Source organism: Hyaena hyaena, unplaced genomic scaffold (genome assembly GCF_003009895.1).
Source record: "Hyaena hyaena isolate Hyena2069 unplaced genomic scaffold, ASM300989v1 scaffold_49, whole genome shotgun sequence".
In the NCBI taxonomy this organism is placed as follows: Eukaryota; Metazoa; Chordata; class Mammalia; order Carnivora; family Hyaenidae; genus Hyaena; species Hyaena hyaena.
In genome coordinates this window covers 3,771,746-3,792,385 of record NW_024080681.1, presented here as the reverse complement: position 1 = coordinate 3,792,385, position 20,640 = coordinate 3,771,746, and the positions used below count along the sequence as shown (strand labels likewise).

Below are 20,640 nucleotides of genomic sequence, written 5' to 3'. Positions count from 1 at the left end.
TCTTAAGACTCTCTGCCCTAACATTCTGTTACAGTGAGAATAATTCTATTCTATTATTCTATCCTTTTTGTGAGTGCCTATCATTGCTAGTTAGGTACTATTAGCAGGGTTGAGCTATAGCAGACAAAGTATGAATACAATAGAGGCTTTAGAGGTCAGTATGCACAGCAGTAGACATCATCTGAGATCCACTGTAGTAAACATCCTTCCCAACTATGGGGAGAGTAGAAAGGAAAAAGAGAATCTTTGCATTAAGTGATTCAAAAGTTCTATTACAGTGGCAGAATTGGCCTCACATTTCTCAGAACAACAAACCATGACTTCTAATAGCTTCAGTTTTATGATAACATCAGTGTGAATTTCTGTAGCTTGAAGCAAACTCTGATTATTGCACAGATCTTTTTGAAATTGCTAAAGTCCTAACTAAGATGAGCAAAACCAAAACAAAGCAAAAACCAAAACCAAACAAACAAAAACAAGAACCAACAACCATTCTTTTGGATACTTGGTGGCTTTGATGTAGTTCATGTGATTTGAATTAAATCTTAGGCTCTGTAGAGGGCCCACCACACACAAGTAGGAATAAGCGGCTGTGCACCAGGCCCTGAGAAGAATAGAAAAGAGGTAGAATTCAGTCCACCACTATAGTGTGTTCCCCTTCTGTCCCAAAATGTTCAAAGGAGTAGGCAGATAAACACGATTTCTGCCTATAAGGCTTACAGCATAAATTGAAGAGCTATATATAAATGTAAAGTGGGGGAGGTACCTGGCTGGCTCAGTCAGTGGAGCCTGAGATCATGGATCATGAGTTCTAGCCCCCTGTTGGGTGTAGAGATGACTTAAAAGTAGTATCATTAAAACATGTAAATCAGAAATTGTACCAACAGAATTGGTTTATTCTATTTGTCCTTCTGATAGGGCCTATTTTGTATCATTACAAGGGAATGAACTGGGTAACGGGAGCTCAGGGGTGAGTGTCCAGAGACCCCCTTTGTGGCTAGCCTGCTGGGTGAACCGTGAGCATGGCAACCAGTGTCTCTTGGCTTTCCTATCATTTTCTGATTCCCACGAGTGAAATGATGCTCAAGTGAAAACAGACCTTAGGTAGATGGAAGATTAAAACACAAAAGCATCAGCAGTAGAGAAGAGATCCGTGAGATGCGTGAAAGGAAGTAATGCAAAAAAGGTGCAGGGAGACGTCCGCAGGATTCTTAGCCAAACATTCCTGCTAGTTGGAAGTTTGAATAGAGTATTGGGAACAGTCACACACAAAATCACGTTTGCTTACATGGTGCCACTGTGGCTCGTGGAAATAGAGCGGGGGAGAAAAAGCAAAAAACTGAGAAAAACAAGCGGGATGAGCTGGCCAAAAGGCAGCGAAAGAGCGGCAGTTAACAAAGAGGGAAGGGAAGAAACTTCTTTGTTGGAACTCGAGGCTCAAAGCCACTGGCCCCACCCAGCCCCGGAGGGCCTGCCACGAGGACGCGCAGGGTGCGGAGCTCGGGCGCGCGAGGCGTGGAGAGAAAACGGGCTCCTCCCGGGGCGGGAGCGGGGTGGGATCTTGGCTCCTGGCTTCGGCCTCCCACCCTCTCCCCCCACCCAACCTTGGCTCCGGGCCCGGCTGCGCGCTGCGAGGCCCCGGCGAGCCACTCTGCAGGGCAGGACCCGGCGCATCGCCCGCCCACTCTCCTCCCGGGAACTGCTGGTCAGAGGTTAAGCTAATATGTTTGCAGACGGTAACGGAGAGCTGGGGCTGGATGCCGACGGCCCCTGTTCAGGGAAATCTCGATTTATGTTTCTTGGAACAATTCTTGCTTCCATTGCATTGACGCCTTAAAAAAAAAAGTGACTTAACCAAGTTCCGAGCCTACGAAGACTTTCTAATTTATTAACTTAAGCTCGGGCTGGCAACTCGACGTGGCGCTAAAAAAGTAAAAGGAGGGGAGGAAGGAGAAAGGAGGCTGAAACATGGGCCCCAAGGAAGCCTCAGCGGTGCTTTCGTGGAGGGCAGGGCCGTGGGCGCGGGGGCCGCTCCCGCGTGGCGCGGCCCCGGAACGTTCCTGGGCGAGGCCGCCCCAGTAGGCGGGCGGGCCGGGGAGGGTGAGTCACCGGACTCCGGGTGCGAGCGGGCCGGGGGAGGCGGGCCGGGGCGGGCCTCGCCCCCACCGCGAGGATGTGGCGGCTATAAAAGCCCCACCCAGGGCAGCCAGCTCTGCTGCACCAGTGTGGACGCTCGCTGCTCTCGGCGCCCGGCCCAGGTAAGCGGGGCGCGCCCCTGCCGCCCGCTATGGCCCCCGGGCCGCCGCGCTAGCGGGGCGGGGAGAAGCGGGAAAGGAGAAAGACGGCCTGGCAGAGAGGCTTGGGCTGCAGGAACGGCCTTGGGAGGCCGTCCGGGAGAGGGGGCTGGAGGGGCGGTCCACACGGGGTGGAGCGCGGCGCAGTAGCAAGGTGGTCTCGGCACGGGAGAGGGGGGCCGGTTGCGTCCCGGCGCGTCCCGGCGTTGGGGGTGCGGGCAGGGCGAGCGGTCGGGCATCCCCCCGGAGTGCTCCCGGGAAGCTCGGAGAGGGGCGCCTGGGAGCGGAGCGGAGCGAGGCCCTGCATTCCAGACGCGCCGGGCGCGGGCGGTGGGCAGGGTGTGGCTGCTCTGGTAGCCGCGGGTCCCAGGCGGGGCGCTGTTGGGTCACGTCCGTCTCCGTTTCTCAGAAGCTTTACGGCCATCTAGAAAGTAACCTCCAGCAGTTTTAAGTTACTTTACTTGGACGAAAAAAAAAAAAAACAAAAAAACAACGTTTGTGGAACTTGTACCGACCCGCTGGAGGAAAGCAGCTGGAGGCGGGGCGCGGGGGGAGGGGAGCGGAAGGGGTGGGGGTTTGTAGTAGCAACCTCTCTCCCCGATAACACGAAACAAAGAAGAGAAAAAAAAAAAAAACCTCAGCTCATTCTCCTCAGCCAAGATTATCTTGTAGGAGAGCAAATTCTGATTTCAGTGTTGTCTGGAGAGTATCCCACTTGGTTGACCATTTTTGCGTCAGGAAGGAAGTGTCCCCCAAGCTTGGGGGAAGGGGAGGAAGAGGGTTGTCCTTGACTGTTACTCACGGTGATGCAGCAGTGAGTCAGGGACCTGGATACAGAAAAGGGCGTGGCCCCCTGGGCTGCTCCGAAGCCGGCCTCAGCCCCTCATGTGAGGGGCTGGATTCCATCAACTGGCTGTTGAGAAGGCAGAGAGGACAGCAGTTTCCTTACCCATGAAAGTGGCTTCAGGATGTCCGTTCTTACCTACCCGGGGTTATCATTGAAGATTTCAAAAACACATTCAAAAGTAAATATGTAAAGCGTACTTAAAACATGAAGTGCCCCACAAATGCATATTGTCACATTTGGGTCAAGATTTGCCATTTTTATGTTGTACATATTCTGAATCTAGAAGAGCAGTGGCCTCATGGGTGCAAACTGTCTTTACCTAAAGCCGTTAAGATCTTAGAGTCAAGGAGCCTGGGCCCCTGAACTTAGACTGAGGCTACTGATGGATTCTGCCCCAAACTGTTCCACTGTGCTGGTCTAAACTTGGTGGTTTAGAATGTAGAATGCACGTTCTCACTGAATGTTATGGAGGTGCTTAGGTTCCTAATTAACATGCACTGTAAGTTCTGTACTGATGATAGTACATGCTTAATTTGGTAGGGGGTGATGGTGAGGAGGAAAGACGGGAGGATAAATCGCTGAAATGTTATTCTGGAACTTTCCTTAATTTTAAGATTGGCTCTGATTATTATTTTAATTGGAAAATTATATCTTTGCCCCTCTCCCCCCAATTTGTTTTTTTCACCTTCCTCCTGTGTCCTTAGTGCGCCTCTTCTCTGACAAACTACAGAAGCCATTAGGCTTAATCCAGTTCTACTGTCTTCCCACTTCAGTGTACTTACACCCAGCTAGAGACTAGCAAATTGAATCAATATTCATTAAGTTAGGAATGGTTGGTGATCCTGAAATCCTCAGCAACACAAAGGGGTTGTATTATTTAAAAACCAAGAAAGCCTTGTTAACCTAAACACATCCACCCTTTATAAAATGAGAGGCCATGGAATTAAGGAGGCACGTAATTACAACATCTGGACATTGTGAAGGAAGACCTCAGATGAGGCCAGGTTCAGAGAGGCAAACTCTGGAGAGGAGTCCTCTGGCCAGTGACATTAACACATTTCAGTTCAGCACTTCTCTCCTCTCTTCTTACCTAGACCCTTCAAGGGTTTCTCCAAAAGTATCCATCACATCTGTAGTAAAAGGGTGTGACCATCAATGTGCATTTTTTTAGGTGAGGGTCTCAGATTTGGAGACCTCCTGGATTTTGTAATTTTCCGCAGGGCCAGACGGTCTGCTTGTGGCAAATGCCCAGGAAATATTGCTTGCTCACTGACTTTGGTTAGGTTCTTGGTCTTGGATTGCATTTCAGTATTTAACATTTTGTGTCTTTGAGCTATTAAAGTACTGTATTGATTGACTTTATGCTGGCTGTCATGGCCATTAGTTTCCTGGATAATTTCTGATTTAAGTAGTTTTCTTGGCAAGGTAGGTATCCTTCTATAATTGCTATTGATTTCGAGGGCTGTGGGCTCTTTCTGCACCTTGGGACTGGGCTCTTGCAATAACACACTGCCATGAGCTTGCCTCATGCAGGGCTCTGGGCCTGCAGAGGCATTTTTTGTTAATGGAGAGTGGGCGGGTCACAAAAAGGAGTACCAATCTCTCCTGGGCTGCTTTGAACATCCATTCATTCCACAATATTTATTAAACACTTATTATGTTCTACTCACAGGTATAGGCACTGGGTATAAAAAAGTGAACAAAACAGACAAAAAAAAAAAGAACCCAAAACAAACCCTGCTGTTAGACTTCAAGTCTGGCAGGAAGTGAAAGAAAATAGATAAAATAAGTGAATTATATAGATAGTAAGTTGGACTTCGAACTTTACATTTTCTTAAATTAAGATTTTATTTCCAAACTTGGTGAGAGCTCATTTCCCCTTTAATCCAGCTGTTCCACAAACCTGAGGATTGTATTTAGCCTGCCTTGTGTCATTGTCCTTTTAACGGTATAGTGACTTAACCTGCCTTCTGGATTCGACTGTTAGAATTAAATGGAAATGGAATGCTCCTCTTTTTCTTTTTCTGCACATGGGACTCCACCTCCCTCATTTTCCCCGGTGCCACACCCAGTTCTAGTTAGAGGCTACATCAGGAAATTCCAGTTCTTTCAAAAAATTCTTTCCACCCATGCACTGGTACACTTTTCCTTCCGTCGCCAGAGCCAGTCTCCATCTGTTCTGTGGGGAAGCATGTGGGCAGTAGGGGTCAGGAGATGCCCAGGCTTGTTTTGGGTGGTTCCACTGAGATTACCTCTGAGTCTCCCTTCTGTGGTACACCCTGAAACTTTAAGTCCTCTGCTCTCAGTCTTGTGAGAGAGAAGTCGGTTGCCTCCAAGTAGTCTGAGTTCTAATCCCAGGTTTGATGTGGGAAGTTCGGACTCAAGGGAGTGGCTGTGATCTAGAGTCTTTGCTCTTTGGCTCCCGGCCAGTCCCACTGTGGACACTCTTAACTCAGAGGAAATCAAGTCCCAAGGCCACTTGTAGGTCCTCCTTTCCACCTCCTTCCTTGCATTTCATGCTGTAGGAGATGCAGGTTACATATCCACGTTGTCTAGGGGCCAGAGCTAGGGCCCAAGTGACCCTGACAGCACAGACGTGGGGTGCCGCGGGTGGGAATGGGCTGTATGTCAAGATGAGAAAGAGGCTGCCTCTGACGTGATCCACCAGGCTCTTCGAAGATTTGCACGGAAGCTGGCCGCTTAAGCATCCAGCTCAGAATGTGTGGAACTGGAACTGCATTTGGGATGTTTAGTCTGAAGGAAAGAAAACTGAGCAAGACTGCATTGAAATAGAAGACATAATATGGAAAGACCCAGCGTGTGTAAACCATCCATAAGTGCAATTGAACGCCTACTGTTGGCTAGGCAGTGCACTCAGACCTGTGAGGAAACAGAAGTGAGTGTGACAGAAACCCTGTGGGCAGATACAGTGGAGGACCACCTTTATATACAGGAGGCAGGAGCACAGAGCAGGGGGAGGTGCAGGAGAAAACGCATGATTTTTTTTTATCCTGAAGTCTCATGTGGATGTCAGCTGATCAAAATTGAGTGTTCCCGGAGGAGGGAAACTTGGAGAACCTGGGCATAGAGGTAGTAGAACTGTGCTGATTGTATTTGGAAAAGAATTACCAGTCTAGTGTGACTGCAATGCTAGGGGGGTGTATGTGTGCGTGTGTGTGTGTGTACATGTACGTACTAACGTGTGTCCATTCGTGTGGGAGCTGTGTAGGAGATATATATGGAAAGGTAGGTAAAGTCCGGAAGATCTTGAATACTGAGTTTAGACTTTTTTCTGTAGGCACCGGGGCCCCATTAGAAATACAGTAAGTGGGCCATAAAACATTGAAATTGAGCTGTAGAGGTGCAGGCTTTGATTTCCCAACCCTGAAAGTGTTCCGTGCCAGCTGACTTCATTCTTCCTGCCAGTCTCTTTCCACCCACTCCAAACCCATGTCAGGGGACTGACAGAGAATCTCTGAGAACAGGAGGCTGCCACGTAGGTCTGTAGGTAGCAAACAGACACATCCTGATTCAGGTCTGGCAGCAAAGGGGCAAGCCAGAGCAAGTGCTGTTGGGTCCGCCCTGCTCAGTTAGATCAAGGCCACTGGGCAGAATGCCAGGATTTCTGCGGAATGACTTGGCCCTGTGACTCAGGCATTGATCAAGACCATAAAGCCAAGGAGAAAAGTATGTGTTTTCAGGAATGTTCTGTTCAGTAGAAATGCTTTGGAGGGGGTGGGGGTAAAGAGTGGACAGAGTACACTGTGAATTCCACGCCCAACCCCACTCAGGTGTTTTTTCCCTCTTTTGGTTTAAAATTCCAGTCTGGTCCTGTGGACCTGGAACTCTGCACAGGGAAGGCTTTGGTGGGGGAACCCAGCCCTCCACACTCCCAACCCCACACATTTTCGCTTGAAAAATCCTCATTTGTATCATCCAGTTCCTGATTGATTCATCATGGTTGCTAGGGCTGTGTTTTGTGGCAACACATCAACATGCCACGTAAAACTGTAGTGGGTGTGTCTACGAAACTGCTGGATTATACTCCCATTTCAGATTTGGTTGTGCAGACCAGCCCTGTTGCAACATGTTTTTGTTTGTTTGTTTGTGCGAATTAGTATCTGGGTTTTCTGGAGCTGCCTCCTAATTCCTTTCAGTAGGACTTGTTTTTGATTTGTAGTGTTGACTCCTGGGTTTGCTTTGCTTTGTTTGTTTGAACTTTGATTTTGTTTGTTTTTTTGCAAATTTTGTTGTACTTTCCTTTTTTGGGAAGAAGTTAAACCTGTTTCACTTGTACTATTTTTATTATTGCGTGTTTGAAGTGAAACAATAAAATACAAAAAATAATGTAGGGTTTTTAAAAAAGGACAAATCCTTAAGCATCTTTTTTTAAAATAAATTTTTAAGTTTATTTATTTATTCTGAGAGAGAGAGAGAGAGAGAGAGCGAGCATGAACAGGGGAGGGGCAGAGAGAGAGCAGACAGAAGATCTGAAGTGGGCTTAGCAGAGAGCCCAGTGTAGAGCTGGAATTCAAGAACTGTGAGATCACAACCTGAGCCAAAGTTGGAGGCTTAACCAACTGAGCCATCCAGGCGCCCCCTTAAGTATCTTTAAGACAGTCCTTATGTTAAATGTAAACGATTGTTTTTCGACAGCTGCACAGATTTCATTAATGTCTAGCTTTGCACTCTTAAGAGTTTTTCCAGTCAGGCAGTTCACCGTCTTCATTCATTAATATTTTCAAAGCCAGAGGAGAAAACTGTTCCCTTTATGACTGGCGCGGGGAGGGGCACAAGTGAGTCTGTTTTCTCACAGATTCACCCCAGTGGTGAATTATTTCAAACCAGTTTGAAGTAGGTGTGGCTCTTTCAGTAAATCCCTCTGTACCTCTGTTAATTCCTTAAAGAAAAAAACTTTACCTGATAAAGAGTCACTTTAATGATCTTGTCTCCTCACCCAGCCCTTCCCGGGGAATGGAAGGTACTGGTGTGTGCAGATCCTAACTCACCAACGGATTGAATTTGCTGACTTTTTTTCCCCTTCTTTTTTACAAGTTGAAACCAGTTGGAGATCTGGGTGAGGTGGAAGTGCTGGAAAGAGTGATGCAGACTGCCATTTTCATGTTCTGTAAGAAGTCTGCCAGGCAAGGAGTGGTTGTTCTGCTTTTAACACACTTCAGAATTTTTACACTGTGATGTGGAGTCAGTGGGAGTGGCATTGTCTCATGGCTCGTAGACTTCATTTTATTCTCAAAGCATTAGGTAAACTAAGGCAGAGCTTAAGTGAGATAATTCAGCCTCCAGGGGCACCGGGGTGGCTGAGTTGGTTAAGCGTCTGACTCTTGATTTCGGCTCAGGTCATGATCTCATGGTTGTGAGATCGAGCCCCATGTTGGGCTCCATGCTGAGCATGGAGCCTATGTAAGAGTCTCTCTTTCTCTCCCTCTCCCTCTCTCTCTCTTCCTTTTTGCATCACTCCCCGCCAAAAAAATTCAGCCTCCAGACCAAATGTTGTGGTGAAGAGATACTATAAATATTGGTGAACAAACACTGGTTCTCCAGTATTTCCACAGCCAGGCTTAATTTTGCACCATTCAAAATCCAATATTTTAGGCCCCCCCACAGGGTCCCACATTAGACATGTTTTAAACCTGTCTTCTTGGTTCTCCCACCACCCTGGGACAGACTGTATCTTCCATTTCTTCTCCCTAGACTTTCCCTCATGTTTCTCTGGCTGGAGCCTTCCAGAGTGATTGCTCTTCTCTAACTAGTCAGTACCTCACCCAGAAGCTCTTAGCTGATCTCACTCTTATTACTTTTATCTTTCTCTCTGAGTCTTAATCTTTGGAATGAAGAACTGTTGTGGTGAAATTGCAAAGGTGAAGGCCCAAGAGTCAGAGGACCCAGACTCTGGCCCTGCCTCCATTCTCATTAGCTGAGTAACTTGGGCTAATGTCTCAGGTGCCTCACTGGGGCAGGAAGGGAAGAGAGTTGGAAAGCCCTTCAGGGGTGGAGCCTGCGTTTCAGTTTTTTGTGGGTCTGTCATGGCCCTCAGAGCAGCGCAGACCGGGTGTGTGGTTGCTCAGGGTTTGTTGGTTGACTATTTGCATGTCACCAGTGTTTGTAACCTACCAAGGCTTTCTTTTTCTGCTTCCAAGGGTCGCTCTGCACTGACACGTTCTCATCAATCAAACGTATTATGTTAAGCTGATGTCTTAACAAGAATTATGCGTGGCAAAGCTGACTGTTTCTTCTAGAGAGGAAGTTAGTCTTCTAGGTAGTCGTTCACAAAATGACTTTGCATTGCCAGGGGATTGGATGAAGAAACGAAGGCCATATTTTATTTGTGAGGTGAAAAGGTATTTGTCATTAAGCTTGTACAAAATAGGAAATATTTATTGGATAGAAAAGAACTTGCCTAGAGTTATAGCTAAACGTTGTGGGTAGTGTTTGGTGGTTATTGTGACTCTTTTGCTTTTTCTGCAGAATGGCTATAAGTAATACAAATATCAATGTTAAGTATGCCAAATGCCAACTCATTTCTGAAAGTTTATTTAGCATCTAGAGTGTGCAAAGGCACTCTTAAATTTGCAGGGGACCAGGACTCAATGAGGGAGATGAGGTAAAACACACTCCTTGCCATTCTGAATGGTACTTAGGCATTTGCCATTTGAATACTTGGTACATGCAGGAACTCAGTACATTGTGCTCAGCAAAGAAGTTTGGTGGTATCAGCATCAGAAAGTGCTTCTGGCATGAAAGGTGGGAGAGAGCACGTGGGATAGCAGTTGCAGCCACCCCATTAGCAGATGCCAGAGTAGTGGTAACTTCAGGAGTGGGTATGGTCTTCATAACTAGAAGAAGAGGTGAAGGTAAGCAGATGGGGGAGGAAACAGGAATCAGGGTGTTGTGGATGAAAGGAGTACAGTGTTGGGGGAGAAGCAAGTAAGCATTGGATTCAAGTCCACTTTTCCTGGGGAGTACATAGAGAGTGCTGAGATGACATTTCTGTGCCAGTCTTTGACGGCTGGCCTGAGCTGGAATAAGAGAATACCACTGGAGGATGGATTTTTAACTATTTCCATAGCATGAAATAGAAGAATTTAATTTTTTAAACATGTTTATTTTTGAGAAGCAGGGAGAGGCAGAGAGAGGGGGACAGAGGATCTGAAGCAGGCTCAGTGCTGACAGCAGCTAGCCCTATGGGGTGCTCAAACTCACAGACCAGACTCGAGCTCATGATCTGTGAGATCATAACCTGAGCCAAAGTTACACGCTTAACTGACTGAGCCACTCAGGTGCCCCAAGAATTTAATTGATAGTAGCATGTCGGATTGATTTGATGAAAGAATCGCACAACTATGGACAAAAAAATAGAAATGAAAGTTTGTGGGGCTTAAAAAAACCCATATTTTCTGTCTCTCCTCAGTGTGTTGTGGCTGTAGGAGAAGTAACAGGAATGGAGAGTGCATATCAGATTGCCTTTGACTTACCTGGTAACAAGGGTCCCACGTGAGACAGGCTTAGGCAACTGTTTGCAAAGCCAGTGCTCATGGCTGGAAAGGCAACTTGAAGGAACTATGCAATAAAAACTTACTGTGCCTTTGTGGTTGAGATTCCGTAAACATTAGAACCAATGTGAGGTGACTGATTTAAGAAAGAAGTGGACTGTAATCCACTTTAGTTGTGAGGAGAAAAAATTCTGTCTGCAAGTCTGACTTAGCGGTCCTCTGTTTGGGGTTTTGCTTTTGTTTTGATGTTTTTATTTCTTAGCTGTTTACAGTTGGGACTAGAATTCTTCAAGGTGAGTGACAACAGTCCAGCCCCTCACTGCAGACCTCCTGCAGTGTTGACTAAGCCTCAGGTGTGGTAGTCAAGATCAGGATTGGGTGGTTAGTGTCTTAGGGAATTCTGCTTAGGTTGATTCTCAGGCTCATGGGTACCGGCGATGCCCTTTGGAATGTTTCTTGGCCCAAGTAGAAGTGGGAGATTTCTTGCTCTATCAAGGCCAACTCAGACTTGCCTGTCTTGATAAGAAATCTCAAACTTGGTTTTCCAATGACCTGGCTACCAAAACATTTTTGAACTAGGATTGGAACATGGCACCGTGGGATCCTCTAGACCAGCACTGCCAAACAGAAATAGAATGTGAACTGCACATGCAATTGTAAATTTTCTAGTTGCCACATTTAAAAAAGGAAAAGAAACAGGTGAAATTAAATTTAAATCCTGTATTTGGTTGAACCCAATGTACCCAACATATTATAAATACAACGTATAATTAATATAGAAAAACAGAGATTTTATATTCTTTTCCTCATAGTAAGTCTTCAAAATCCAGTGTGTAGTTTACACTCAGAGCACATCTCACCTTGGATGGGATGCTTTTCAAATGCTTGATAGCCTTGTGTGGCTGGTAGCTATGTTTTGGACAGTTCAGTTACAGAGATGCATGACCACCTATACCAGCATGGCGCATTTGTTACAACTGATGAACCTACCTTGACATATCACTATCATTCAAAGCCCATAGTTGACATTTGGGTTCACTCTTGGTGCTGTACATTCTATGGGTTTTGACAAATGTATAATGGGTACCATTAGAATATCATACACAGTAGTTTCATGGCCATAACAATCCTCTATTCATCCCTCCCTCTTTTCCCTCTAATTTCTGGCAACCATTGATCCTTTTACTGTCTCCTTTGTCTTGCCTTATCCAGAATGTCATTTTAGTTGGAATCATACTATGTATGCAGTAGGTAGCCCTTCAGACTGGCTTCTTTCACTTAGTAATATGCTTTTAATATTCCTCCATGTCTATTCATGGCTTCATAGGTCATTTATTTTCAGTTCTAAATAATATTCTATTGTCTGGGTACCACAGTTTATTTATAGAGCAAGACCTCTTACAGTCAGAATTCCATCCCAGCGGTGGGACATATTGGGGTAGGGGTGTCTGAGGACTGTGGGAGTAGGGGTACTTGGAATAGCTGTGTTTGGTTTTCTTTTTGCCGTGTTTAAAAAGCTTCTGTGATCATCAGGAAGAGAGAGGGGTGGTTTAGGAGAGAGCTCAGGATGCACATCTTTCAGAAATAGATCCATAAGCACAAATAAAGGTGAATCCTCTTTTCTTACATTTCTTACACCTCCACCCAACACAGAGCTTGGCACCTGCTTAGTCCAAAGCGTTCCGAAGAGTTAGCAAATGTGTGTGTCAAATACTCCCTCCAAGCCAGTTTTATGAAAATATTCAGACCATGCAAAGTATTGGAAGAGAATGGAAAGCAGGATTTGCATAGGCACAATTTCCTTGATCAAAGAATATTAAGCGCAAAGAGATCAAAGTGGAAGTTGCTGTAGTACAGTTGTTGATCCCACTGTTTTAGGATACAGCTCTGCTCTGTTTTCTTTATTTTGGGACGGTGGTGCTGAATGACCTCTCTTGTCTCAGTTGAGATAAATTTCCTGCTACTTGGGCACACTTTGTTGGCAGAGGTTGGTGTATTAATTCCGAGAACTGTGCGATTGCAAAGCTGGAAAGCCAATTCATCAGGCTATAGTGTCACTGCCTGATTAAGTGTATTAACTGAAAGGTGACTTCATTTCAGCCATTTTGAATCTTAAATACAAGGATCAGTCTTTTATGGAATGAGTTAATGTTAGAAAATCTGTCCATTGTCTTTTTCATAAACAGTTTAATTTCTTCTAAGCATCAGTGAGCTAAGAAAATAATTACGGATGGTAATAAAGGGTTCCCCTTAGGAATGGGCCAGCATGCAAATACTATTGATTTCAGGTCACTCTCATGGTTTTCAGGTCCTTTTCAATAGGTTAAAGTACTGGTGAGAAATACAGAAGCAATGACTGGTTTGACAGGCTTATCACTTCTTATGAGAAGTAGAAGACTCCGTTTTATCCTGTTTGAACAGGTTGCATTAGCCTTGGGGAGCATTATGTTTTTATATTCACAAATCAGTCTCTCCAGGTTCTGTTTACACAGAGCAGAAGAAAGACTGGCAACTTCTGTAGTCCATCCCAAGTCTAAGGCAAACCATCTCCCAGTTTTAATTTGCCCAATCATAAGACAGGAATTGAATCTGTTTGCAAAAATTACTCTAATATCCTCAGATGAAATGGTCCAAGAAATCGAGATTAGTATAATGAATCACTGAGCTTCAGGGGAAAGGAAAGCCTCTTCATAAATACTTTTTTGTTGTACTTTTTTTCCTCAGCTTCTTTCAAAATGTCTACTGTTCACGAAATTCTCTGCAAGCTCAGCTTGGAGGGTGATGTAAGTATATCATTTTCACTTTGTGTAATTTTTGCAAATTGGACATCTCTCTGGATAACTGTGCTACTCTCTTTCCTTGTACATCTAGGGAAAATGAGGACAAAATATAGACAATCATTCCCCCTTTTTGCTCCCCTTTTCTTCCCTGTTACTTTTGCTCTTCCTAGTGGTTCAATTTGATAGAAATGTTCTGGTGCTAGAAACTTTTTTGGCGTCATGTTAAAATTGAACGTACACTAGTGACACTGGAGCAGCTGGAGTTTTATCCTGCTGTATACTTAGCATGGCAGTGGTAGTAACTATTAACGATGATACATGTCTTTTAATGTCATGCCCTGGCATTTTATTAATGACTGTCATAAGCTACAGCCATCTTGAAAATGATCCTTGTGTATTTTGGACTTCTTACAGTATATAGAAAGTTGTTCTAGGCAAGGACTTACATGTTTGTTATTGTTTAAAAAAATTTTTTTTAATGCTTATTTAGTTTTGAGAGAGGGAGACAGAGTGTGAGCAGGGGAGTGGCAGAGAGAGAGGGAGACACAGAGTCTGAAGCAGGCTCCCTGCTCTGAGCTGTCAGCACAGAGCCCGCTACGGGGCTCAGAGCTAAGAACTGTGAGCTGAAACCAAGAGTCAGATGGTTAACTACCACCCATGTGCCCCAATACTGTATATATTTTTAACCTTTCCTCTTGGAACTTGTGCACACTGTAGTTGGCAACACTTCAAGCTGCATGTTGAGGTCCAGACAAGTCTAAGAGCCAAATAATTTATTCCTTAATGGATCTAATCATTAGATTATTTTTAGTATCAGTTTGCAGAAGATGACTTTCATGTAGCCTTAGTATGATACATTTCTCTGTGTGGAGAGAGGGGCCTGCAATAGAAAACATCATACGTTTCCCCCATATTTTGGAGGAAGAAAAAAATCACTTTTTCTCAATAATTTGATTTTCAGACAAGTGGATTTTACAGGTAATAGGTTCAGTTATCCTTTTAGTTTTGTTTCCAGAAATCTTATATATTATGCAAAACTTTCCCCTACTGACTGTTGTTTTTGGAATAAGACAACATAGGACCTTTTTTTTTTTTTTTTTTTTAATTTTTTTTTTTATTTATTTCTAGGAGAGAGAGAGAGACAGCATGAGCAGGGGAGGGTCAGAGAGAGAGAGAGTCACAGACTCTGAAACAGGCTCCAGGCTCTGAGCTGGCAGTCAACACAGAGCCCGACGCGGGGCTCGAACCCACGAACAGCGAGATCATGACCTAAGCGAAAGTCGGACGCTTAACCGACTAAGCCACCCAGGTGCCCCAAGACAACATAGGACCTAAGAAATAAAGCCTTATATGATATGATTCAGTGACCACACTGTTTGCCTTTGTAAATAATCGTTTATTGTCAATAGTGTTTTAATAATCTAATAATAATAATAATCTAATAATCTGTTTTTCTTAGATTTCCAAACACATTTTGTAGCCACCATAATAAATATATTATTTCAGAATAGCATTTTGTCCTTACCTTTTCCTGAATGTACATTTCATTTCCATTGATTAAATCTTATAGGAATGTTTAGTACAATTAGATGGAAAATACGTTAAGTTATAAATGTTAACTGGATTCAGTATTTGGCCAAGATGGTCACAAGTACATTTTGAAATATTTTGTCCAGTCTTGAACTTAGATTTCTGGTTTGCCTTGGGAGATATTTGAGAGGATGGCATCAGAGTTGCCCATCTATATAACCTCATTGCTAATAAAACTAAACAAAATGGGTGCTGGGATGCCTCATAATGTGTTGCCTGTGGGTGGAGAGGTAAGTCAGGGCACCTCAGTCGTAGACTCTTCCCAGAAAGTGAACTAAGGCAAAGTCATCACATCATTATGGGTATTATGTACTTGGAAGAGGTGGTGGGGATGGACTAGTCTTGATGTTGAAGGTGGTTAGTTCCATTGACAACCTAAACCACAGTGTTCATCTTCTTTTGCCTGCCCTTTGCTTTGGGACCAGGCAGCAGGAGGAAAGCTCCAAGAGTTCTCAAGGAAGGAGAGAAGTTAACACTTGGGAAAAGAGAACTGATGTAGATGTACTCTACTGCCTTACCTCAGTCTGGGGTGTGGGATGGGGTGGGAGTGGGTCCATCAGATTAGGCAGGGTAATGGGCTTTGAAAAACATTGGAAAAGAGAGAGGGTATTGTTTAAAAGGCAATAAGAAAAAAATAGGAAGAGTGGTAGGCATAAGGTTCAAGGTGCACAGTGTTAAAGACCGTAGAGGAGAGGGAACCGAGAGAGAGAGGAGCAGGAACTTGGTGAGCAGAAAGAGGATGTGGACGCTGAGGCCTGACCACCTTGATGCCCGTGGCTTCCCTTGCTTATCTGATAGTCTGAAATAAGCAGGCCAGCATTTTACATTTGCATTTTAACCAATTGTGAGCTCAGTGATACAGGCCCAGTGGAAATTCATATGCCTGTAGCAAAAACTTGGCTAAACACACGTGTCATTCAGACATTTCCACATTTGCAGCTTGTTTTAAATTGTTGCCGGCCCAGTTTAATGCTTTCCAAAGCCTTCCCAGATAAACGGTGGTTTCGAGTGCCCAGTTTTGGGTTGTCTGCTTTTGAGCGTGCACCAGAAGTAGGGTAAGTGGAAATACAGAGAGCATATTCTAAACTAGTTGAGTCTTTGCAGACGAATTCTCATTAGAAATGATGAAGTTTCTTATCCTCTGTGTGATGGGCACATTAATATTTCCTTAGTTACCTAGTCTATGAATGATTTGAATTGTTTAAAGAAACAATCAAAAAAATCTATTTTAGGACTGTTTCAGCTGGAGGATTTGAAATGTATATGACTTGAGTGTGTTTGTCTTTTAACCTCAGCACTCCACGCCCCCAAGCGCATATGGGTCGGTCAAAGCATACACCAATTTTGATGCTGAGCGTGATGCGCTGAACATTGAGACAGCCATCAAGACCAAAGGTAGGTGATGTTTGTCCTCTCTCGTCAGGCTCTGACTGAAGTATTTTTAGTTTTCTCTTCATTCACCCTCTAATCTCCATATATTGGCCATTTGAAATTGTCAGCAAGCTTTGATGGAGCAGATCTATGCCTTCCCCACTCCATCCCTCCTCTCCTGCTCTCCCTCCCTCCCTTCCTCTTCCTTCCCCTCTTTGGAGAGAAGAGTTAAAACACAAGAAAGTATTTTAACCATGTAGCCCAGTAACATGGGGATAGGCCCAAGCTGAGAGCCTGGAGGCCTGACCCCCTGGATGTGTGTTTTGCGCTCAGCTCTTCACTTGGAGACCTCAGCACCTCCTTTATGAAGAAGAAGTTGCTCATAGTGATCCGAAAGGGCCTTTTTTGTCCTGAATCCCCTTGAATTTTGTTACATTTATTGGGAAAATGCTGGGAAATTTTTACAGCTTTGCTTTTAGATTGATCTAATGAACAAAAAATTCAGACCTTTTTTTTTTTTAAACCCTACTAGTTACTCCCCTCCTTCTGCCTAGAGCTTGAATTAGAAGAGCTGTCAGAATGAGTGTGTTTCCTGGAGTTCGAGGATGAGTAAGAAAGGGCCCAGAGGCATAAGAGCTTCCCTTAGAAATATAGTAGATAAAGCATTTAATTGGGCGGAGTTGAGCAAGAAGTTGTTCAGGTCATCATCGTGCTGTTCTGTTCAGACTCTGGCTTATGTTAATGAAGCACGTGTCTTTGGGGTCCCTCCATCCTCCGAATCCCTGGAACATTGTGATTAGTGTGATGATGCTTGTGATTCAGTACATTCTTCCCCCTTTTGGACAAAGCACTTCCTTTCACTGAGGGACTAGAGTGAGAGGAGGATGTGACCCAGCAACTTGAACAGTTGCTGGTTCCTATCTCTGCTGACGAGCCATGGGCAGTTTTCTCTTCGCAGTACACTGTTTCAACTTAGGGACACTTTTGTCTAAGTCACATACAGGTCACTGACAAACTGGGAACTTCAAACAGGATGACCTAGGAACCTAAAACGAGGGTGATCATATGTCCTGGCTTATTTATGTATGTATTATTTACCATTTATGCCCTTTGTCACTTCCAGAATTGTTTTGTTTTGCGGGATAAATTACATGGTCATCTTTCCTAAAACCCTTGGAGAAGCTGGTGACTTTGTTTCCAGAAATAGGATGATAAAGAGAAAGAGCCTTAATGTCTTATGGCTCTAACAAGACACAGGGATTTGCACCATCTGCCTAAAGCAGCCTCACGTTCTATGAGGACACTGGGAACCTCCCACAATGGCTGCCTGGACAACTGGAGGGAGAATAAGGAAGCATCCAAATTAGACCTTTAATAGAAGTCTTCTTTTCTTTTTTTTTTTTAATTTTTTTATTAAAAAAATTTTTTTAATGTTTATTTTTGAGAGAAAGAGACAGTGTGTGAGTGGGGGAGGGGCAGAGAGAGAGGGAGACACAGAATCCGAAGCAGGCTCCAGGCTCTGGGCTGTCAGCACAGAGCTGAACGCGGGGCTCGAACTCTGGAACCGCAAGATCATGACCTGAGCCGAAGTCGGCCGCTCAACAGACTGAGGCACCCAGGTGCCCCTAGAAGTCTTCTTTTCTTAATGCTTTTAAATGACCATACTTGTCAAAGGCTACATTGGGAAGTCAGGAAGTCACTAATGAGAAAAAAAGACTGCAACGTGCAGGGCTTGGGGCTCCTGCGGGGCTCAGTAGGTTAAGTTTCCAGCTCTTGATTTCAGCTAAATTCATGATCTCCCTGCATACGGCTCCCCACTGAGCACAGAGCCTGCTTGGGATTCTCTCTCTCTCTCTCTCTCTCTCTCTCTCTCTCTCTCTCTCGGCCCCTCCCCTGCACTTGTGCATGTGTGTGCATGCACTCCACTCCAGCACTCTCTCTCAAAATGAATATATAAACATGGAAAAAAAAACCTTGCAGGGCTTACCTCATCACAGATCTTTGTCTTCCCCGGAGCTGGAGCGTGCAGTGGGTGAGCACCTGTGCCATCATGACCTACCATCTTGGCTCTGCCACTAATTTACTAGCTTTCCGACTCTGGAAAAACACTTGACTTCCTTAAGCTTCAGTTTCCTCATAGAAAGTAGAGCTAATCAAAGCTCCACTTCACACAGTTTTTTTTCCTTCTCCCCCAGTTGTTGTCATGTATGAAGTGGTGTCTGCCATAGAGACAGTGCTTAAAATGTGCAAAACGTGTTCCCTTAACACACAGGCTCCACTGTCCTAATGCTCACCCTATCTCCCCATTTGGGTGTGGCTACATTCCTGGGGTTTCTCAACAAGCCACTGTAGAAACATACTCAGCTCACCTAACAGTTAACTCATCTGACAAAGACAGTGGCTTTTACAAGCCTGAGACAAAGGCTGCTTTTATCCCTGCATGAGAAAGCTTTTAAGCACACTGGAATGTAAAGATTGTGCAAATGAACTCTGGGAACAGCTGAAACTCCCATGGTAATAAAAATACCTTCAGGCCCTTTCTGAGTTAGTAGGAAAATACTGTAGTTTCTAAACAGAACTGTCTGGAGGGCTAAGAATTGGATTCCTGCATTCCAGTGCGGTCAAAAGCAGCTGACATCACCAATATCATGGTTGCCACTGTTTATTGAGTGCTCATTATGGGAAGACATTGCACCAAGCACTTTAGGAATGTTCTTCTTAGGCGAACTTCAAATTAATCCTGATGTAGTGTTGTATCCTCTCTGATTTATGCATGACACAATTTAGGGTTAACATGCTCCAGGTCTCTGGGCCTTGGTTCAAACTGGGGCTTGAACAACTTGGTTCAGCCTCAGGCCTGTGTTCTTAAACACCATGATCTTGTGCCACCCACCTGCAAGGACTGGACTTTTTTTCTTTGCCATAAGTTATTTCCAGACGTGAAGAACATTTTGTAGTTGAGATTCTATCGATATCGGATACCTGTCATATTTGTGGTTCAGGCTCAGATCCCCCACTTAGGAGCACTTATTTATTTATTTTTGGTGCCTAGTAATTTTACCAAGTAACTGAATTTTCTTGAGTTCTCTTGGTCCCTTAAAACAATTTCTGGATTGTCAATATTTTTGGGAAACTTAAATCTGGGAAACTATTGAGAAGAAAGAAAATGATATTCATGCAGAGCTCAGTGTACCAAAGATGTTAATATCAGCATTAGTTATGGTAGTGAAAAACCTGGGTATCTTCCAGTTGGAGAATGACTCAGTAAGATGTGGTAACTCCCTCAGTATTACATAGAGTATCTGTAGAATGTCACAGAAATGTGGAAAGTGAGATTTATGAGCAATTTTTATGGAGATACAGTTCACATACATACAATTTACCTATATTAAATGTGCAATTCAGTTTTTAGTGTCTTCACTGAGTTGTGCAATCATCACCAGCATTTTAGAAAGCTCATTTTAACTTTTTAAAAATGTTTATTAATTTTGAAAGAGACAGAGCGTGAGCTGGGGAGGGGCAAAGAGAATTGGAGACACAGAATCCAAACCAGGCTCCAGGCTCCAGGCTCCGAGCTGTCCACACAGAGCCCAACATGGGGCTCGAACTCCTGAATTGTGAGATCATGACCTGAGCCGAAGTTGGATGCTCAACTGACTGAGCCACCCAGGCACCCGTTGAATGCTCATTTTAACATACATTCACCTTAAAGTTGTCAGTTGTACAGTTGATTCTTTTCCTCTATTGTGCTTTCAGCATATTCTGTATTCTCCAAACTTGTGATGGTGGCACACATCACCTTCATAAATGGAAGGCAATACATTTAATTACAAACAGAATTGAAGTCAGTAGTTGGGAAAGTAACATCCCTTTGTCCCTTTTTCCTTCTTCTCGATATTTGTAGATAACTAATACCACTTTTAAAAAGTTAGTTAATTAATAGTTCAGCTTCCCATTTTAAATTCCTTCTACCTTAAGTATAATTAAGAAGCTCGTGCCACACCTTAACTGCACTCACACTTCAAGCCCTTTATTGGGAGAAAACCATGCTCCCTAATTGCTGTTTCCTTGACATCAATGGAAACAAAGGGTAAACCTCAAATGCTGACCTAAACAAAGGGCAAAGGACCATGAAAAGATGACTATCTGGGCCTCCCCTTCTAGATCAGGTCATCTTAAGTGTATGTGTGCCAAGTACTGAGCTCACTGGGCATTACCTGCTCCATCTGACTAACCACAGACTTCCC

At 44.3% G+C, this 20,640-nt stretch overlaps 1 protein-coding gene across 1 annotated transcript in view; it reads left to right on the top strand.

Annotated features, from left to right (window-relative positions):
* Window positions 1–2,167: 2,167 nt before the first annotated feature.
* The window catches only part of ANXA2 (annexin A2), a 44,258-nt gene continuing 25,785 nt past the window's right edge, over window positions 2,168–20,640 (top strand). The window contains exons 1-3 of the mRNA XM_039230629.1: window positions 2,168–2,258; window positions 13,377–13,435; window positions 16,318–16,417. Of these exons, the coding sequence (XP_039086560.1) occupies window positions 13,388–13,435; window positions 16,318–16,417 (148 nt within the window). The 5' untranslated portion in view covers window positions 2,168–2,258; window positions 13,377–13,387. The remainder of the gene's footprint in view (window positions 2,259–13,376; window positions 13,436–16,317; window positions 16,418–20,640) is intronic.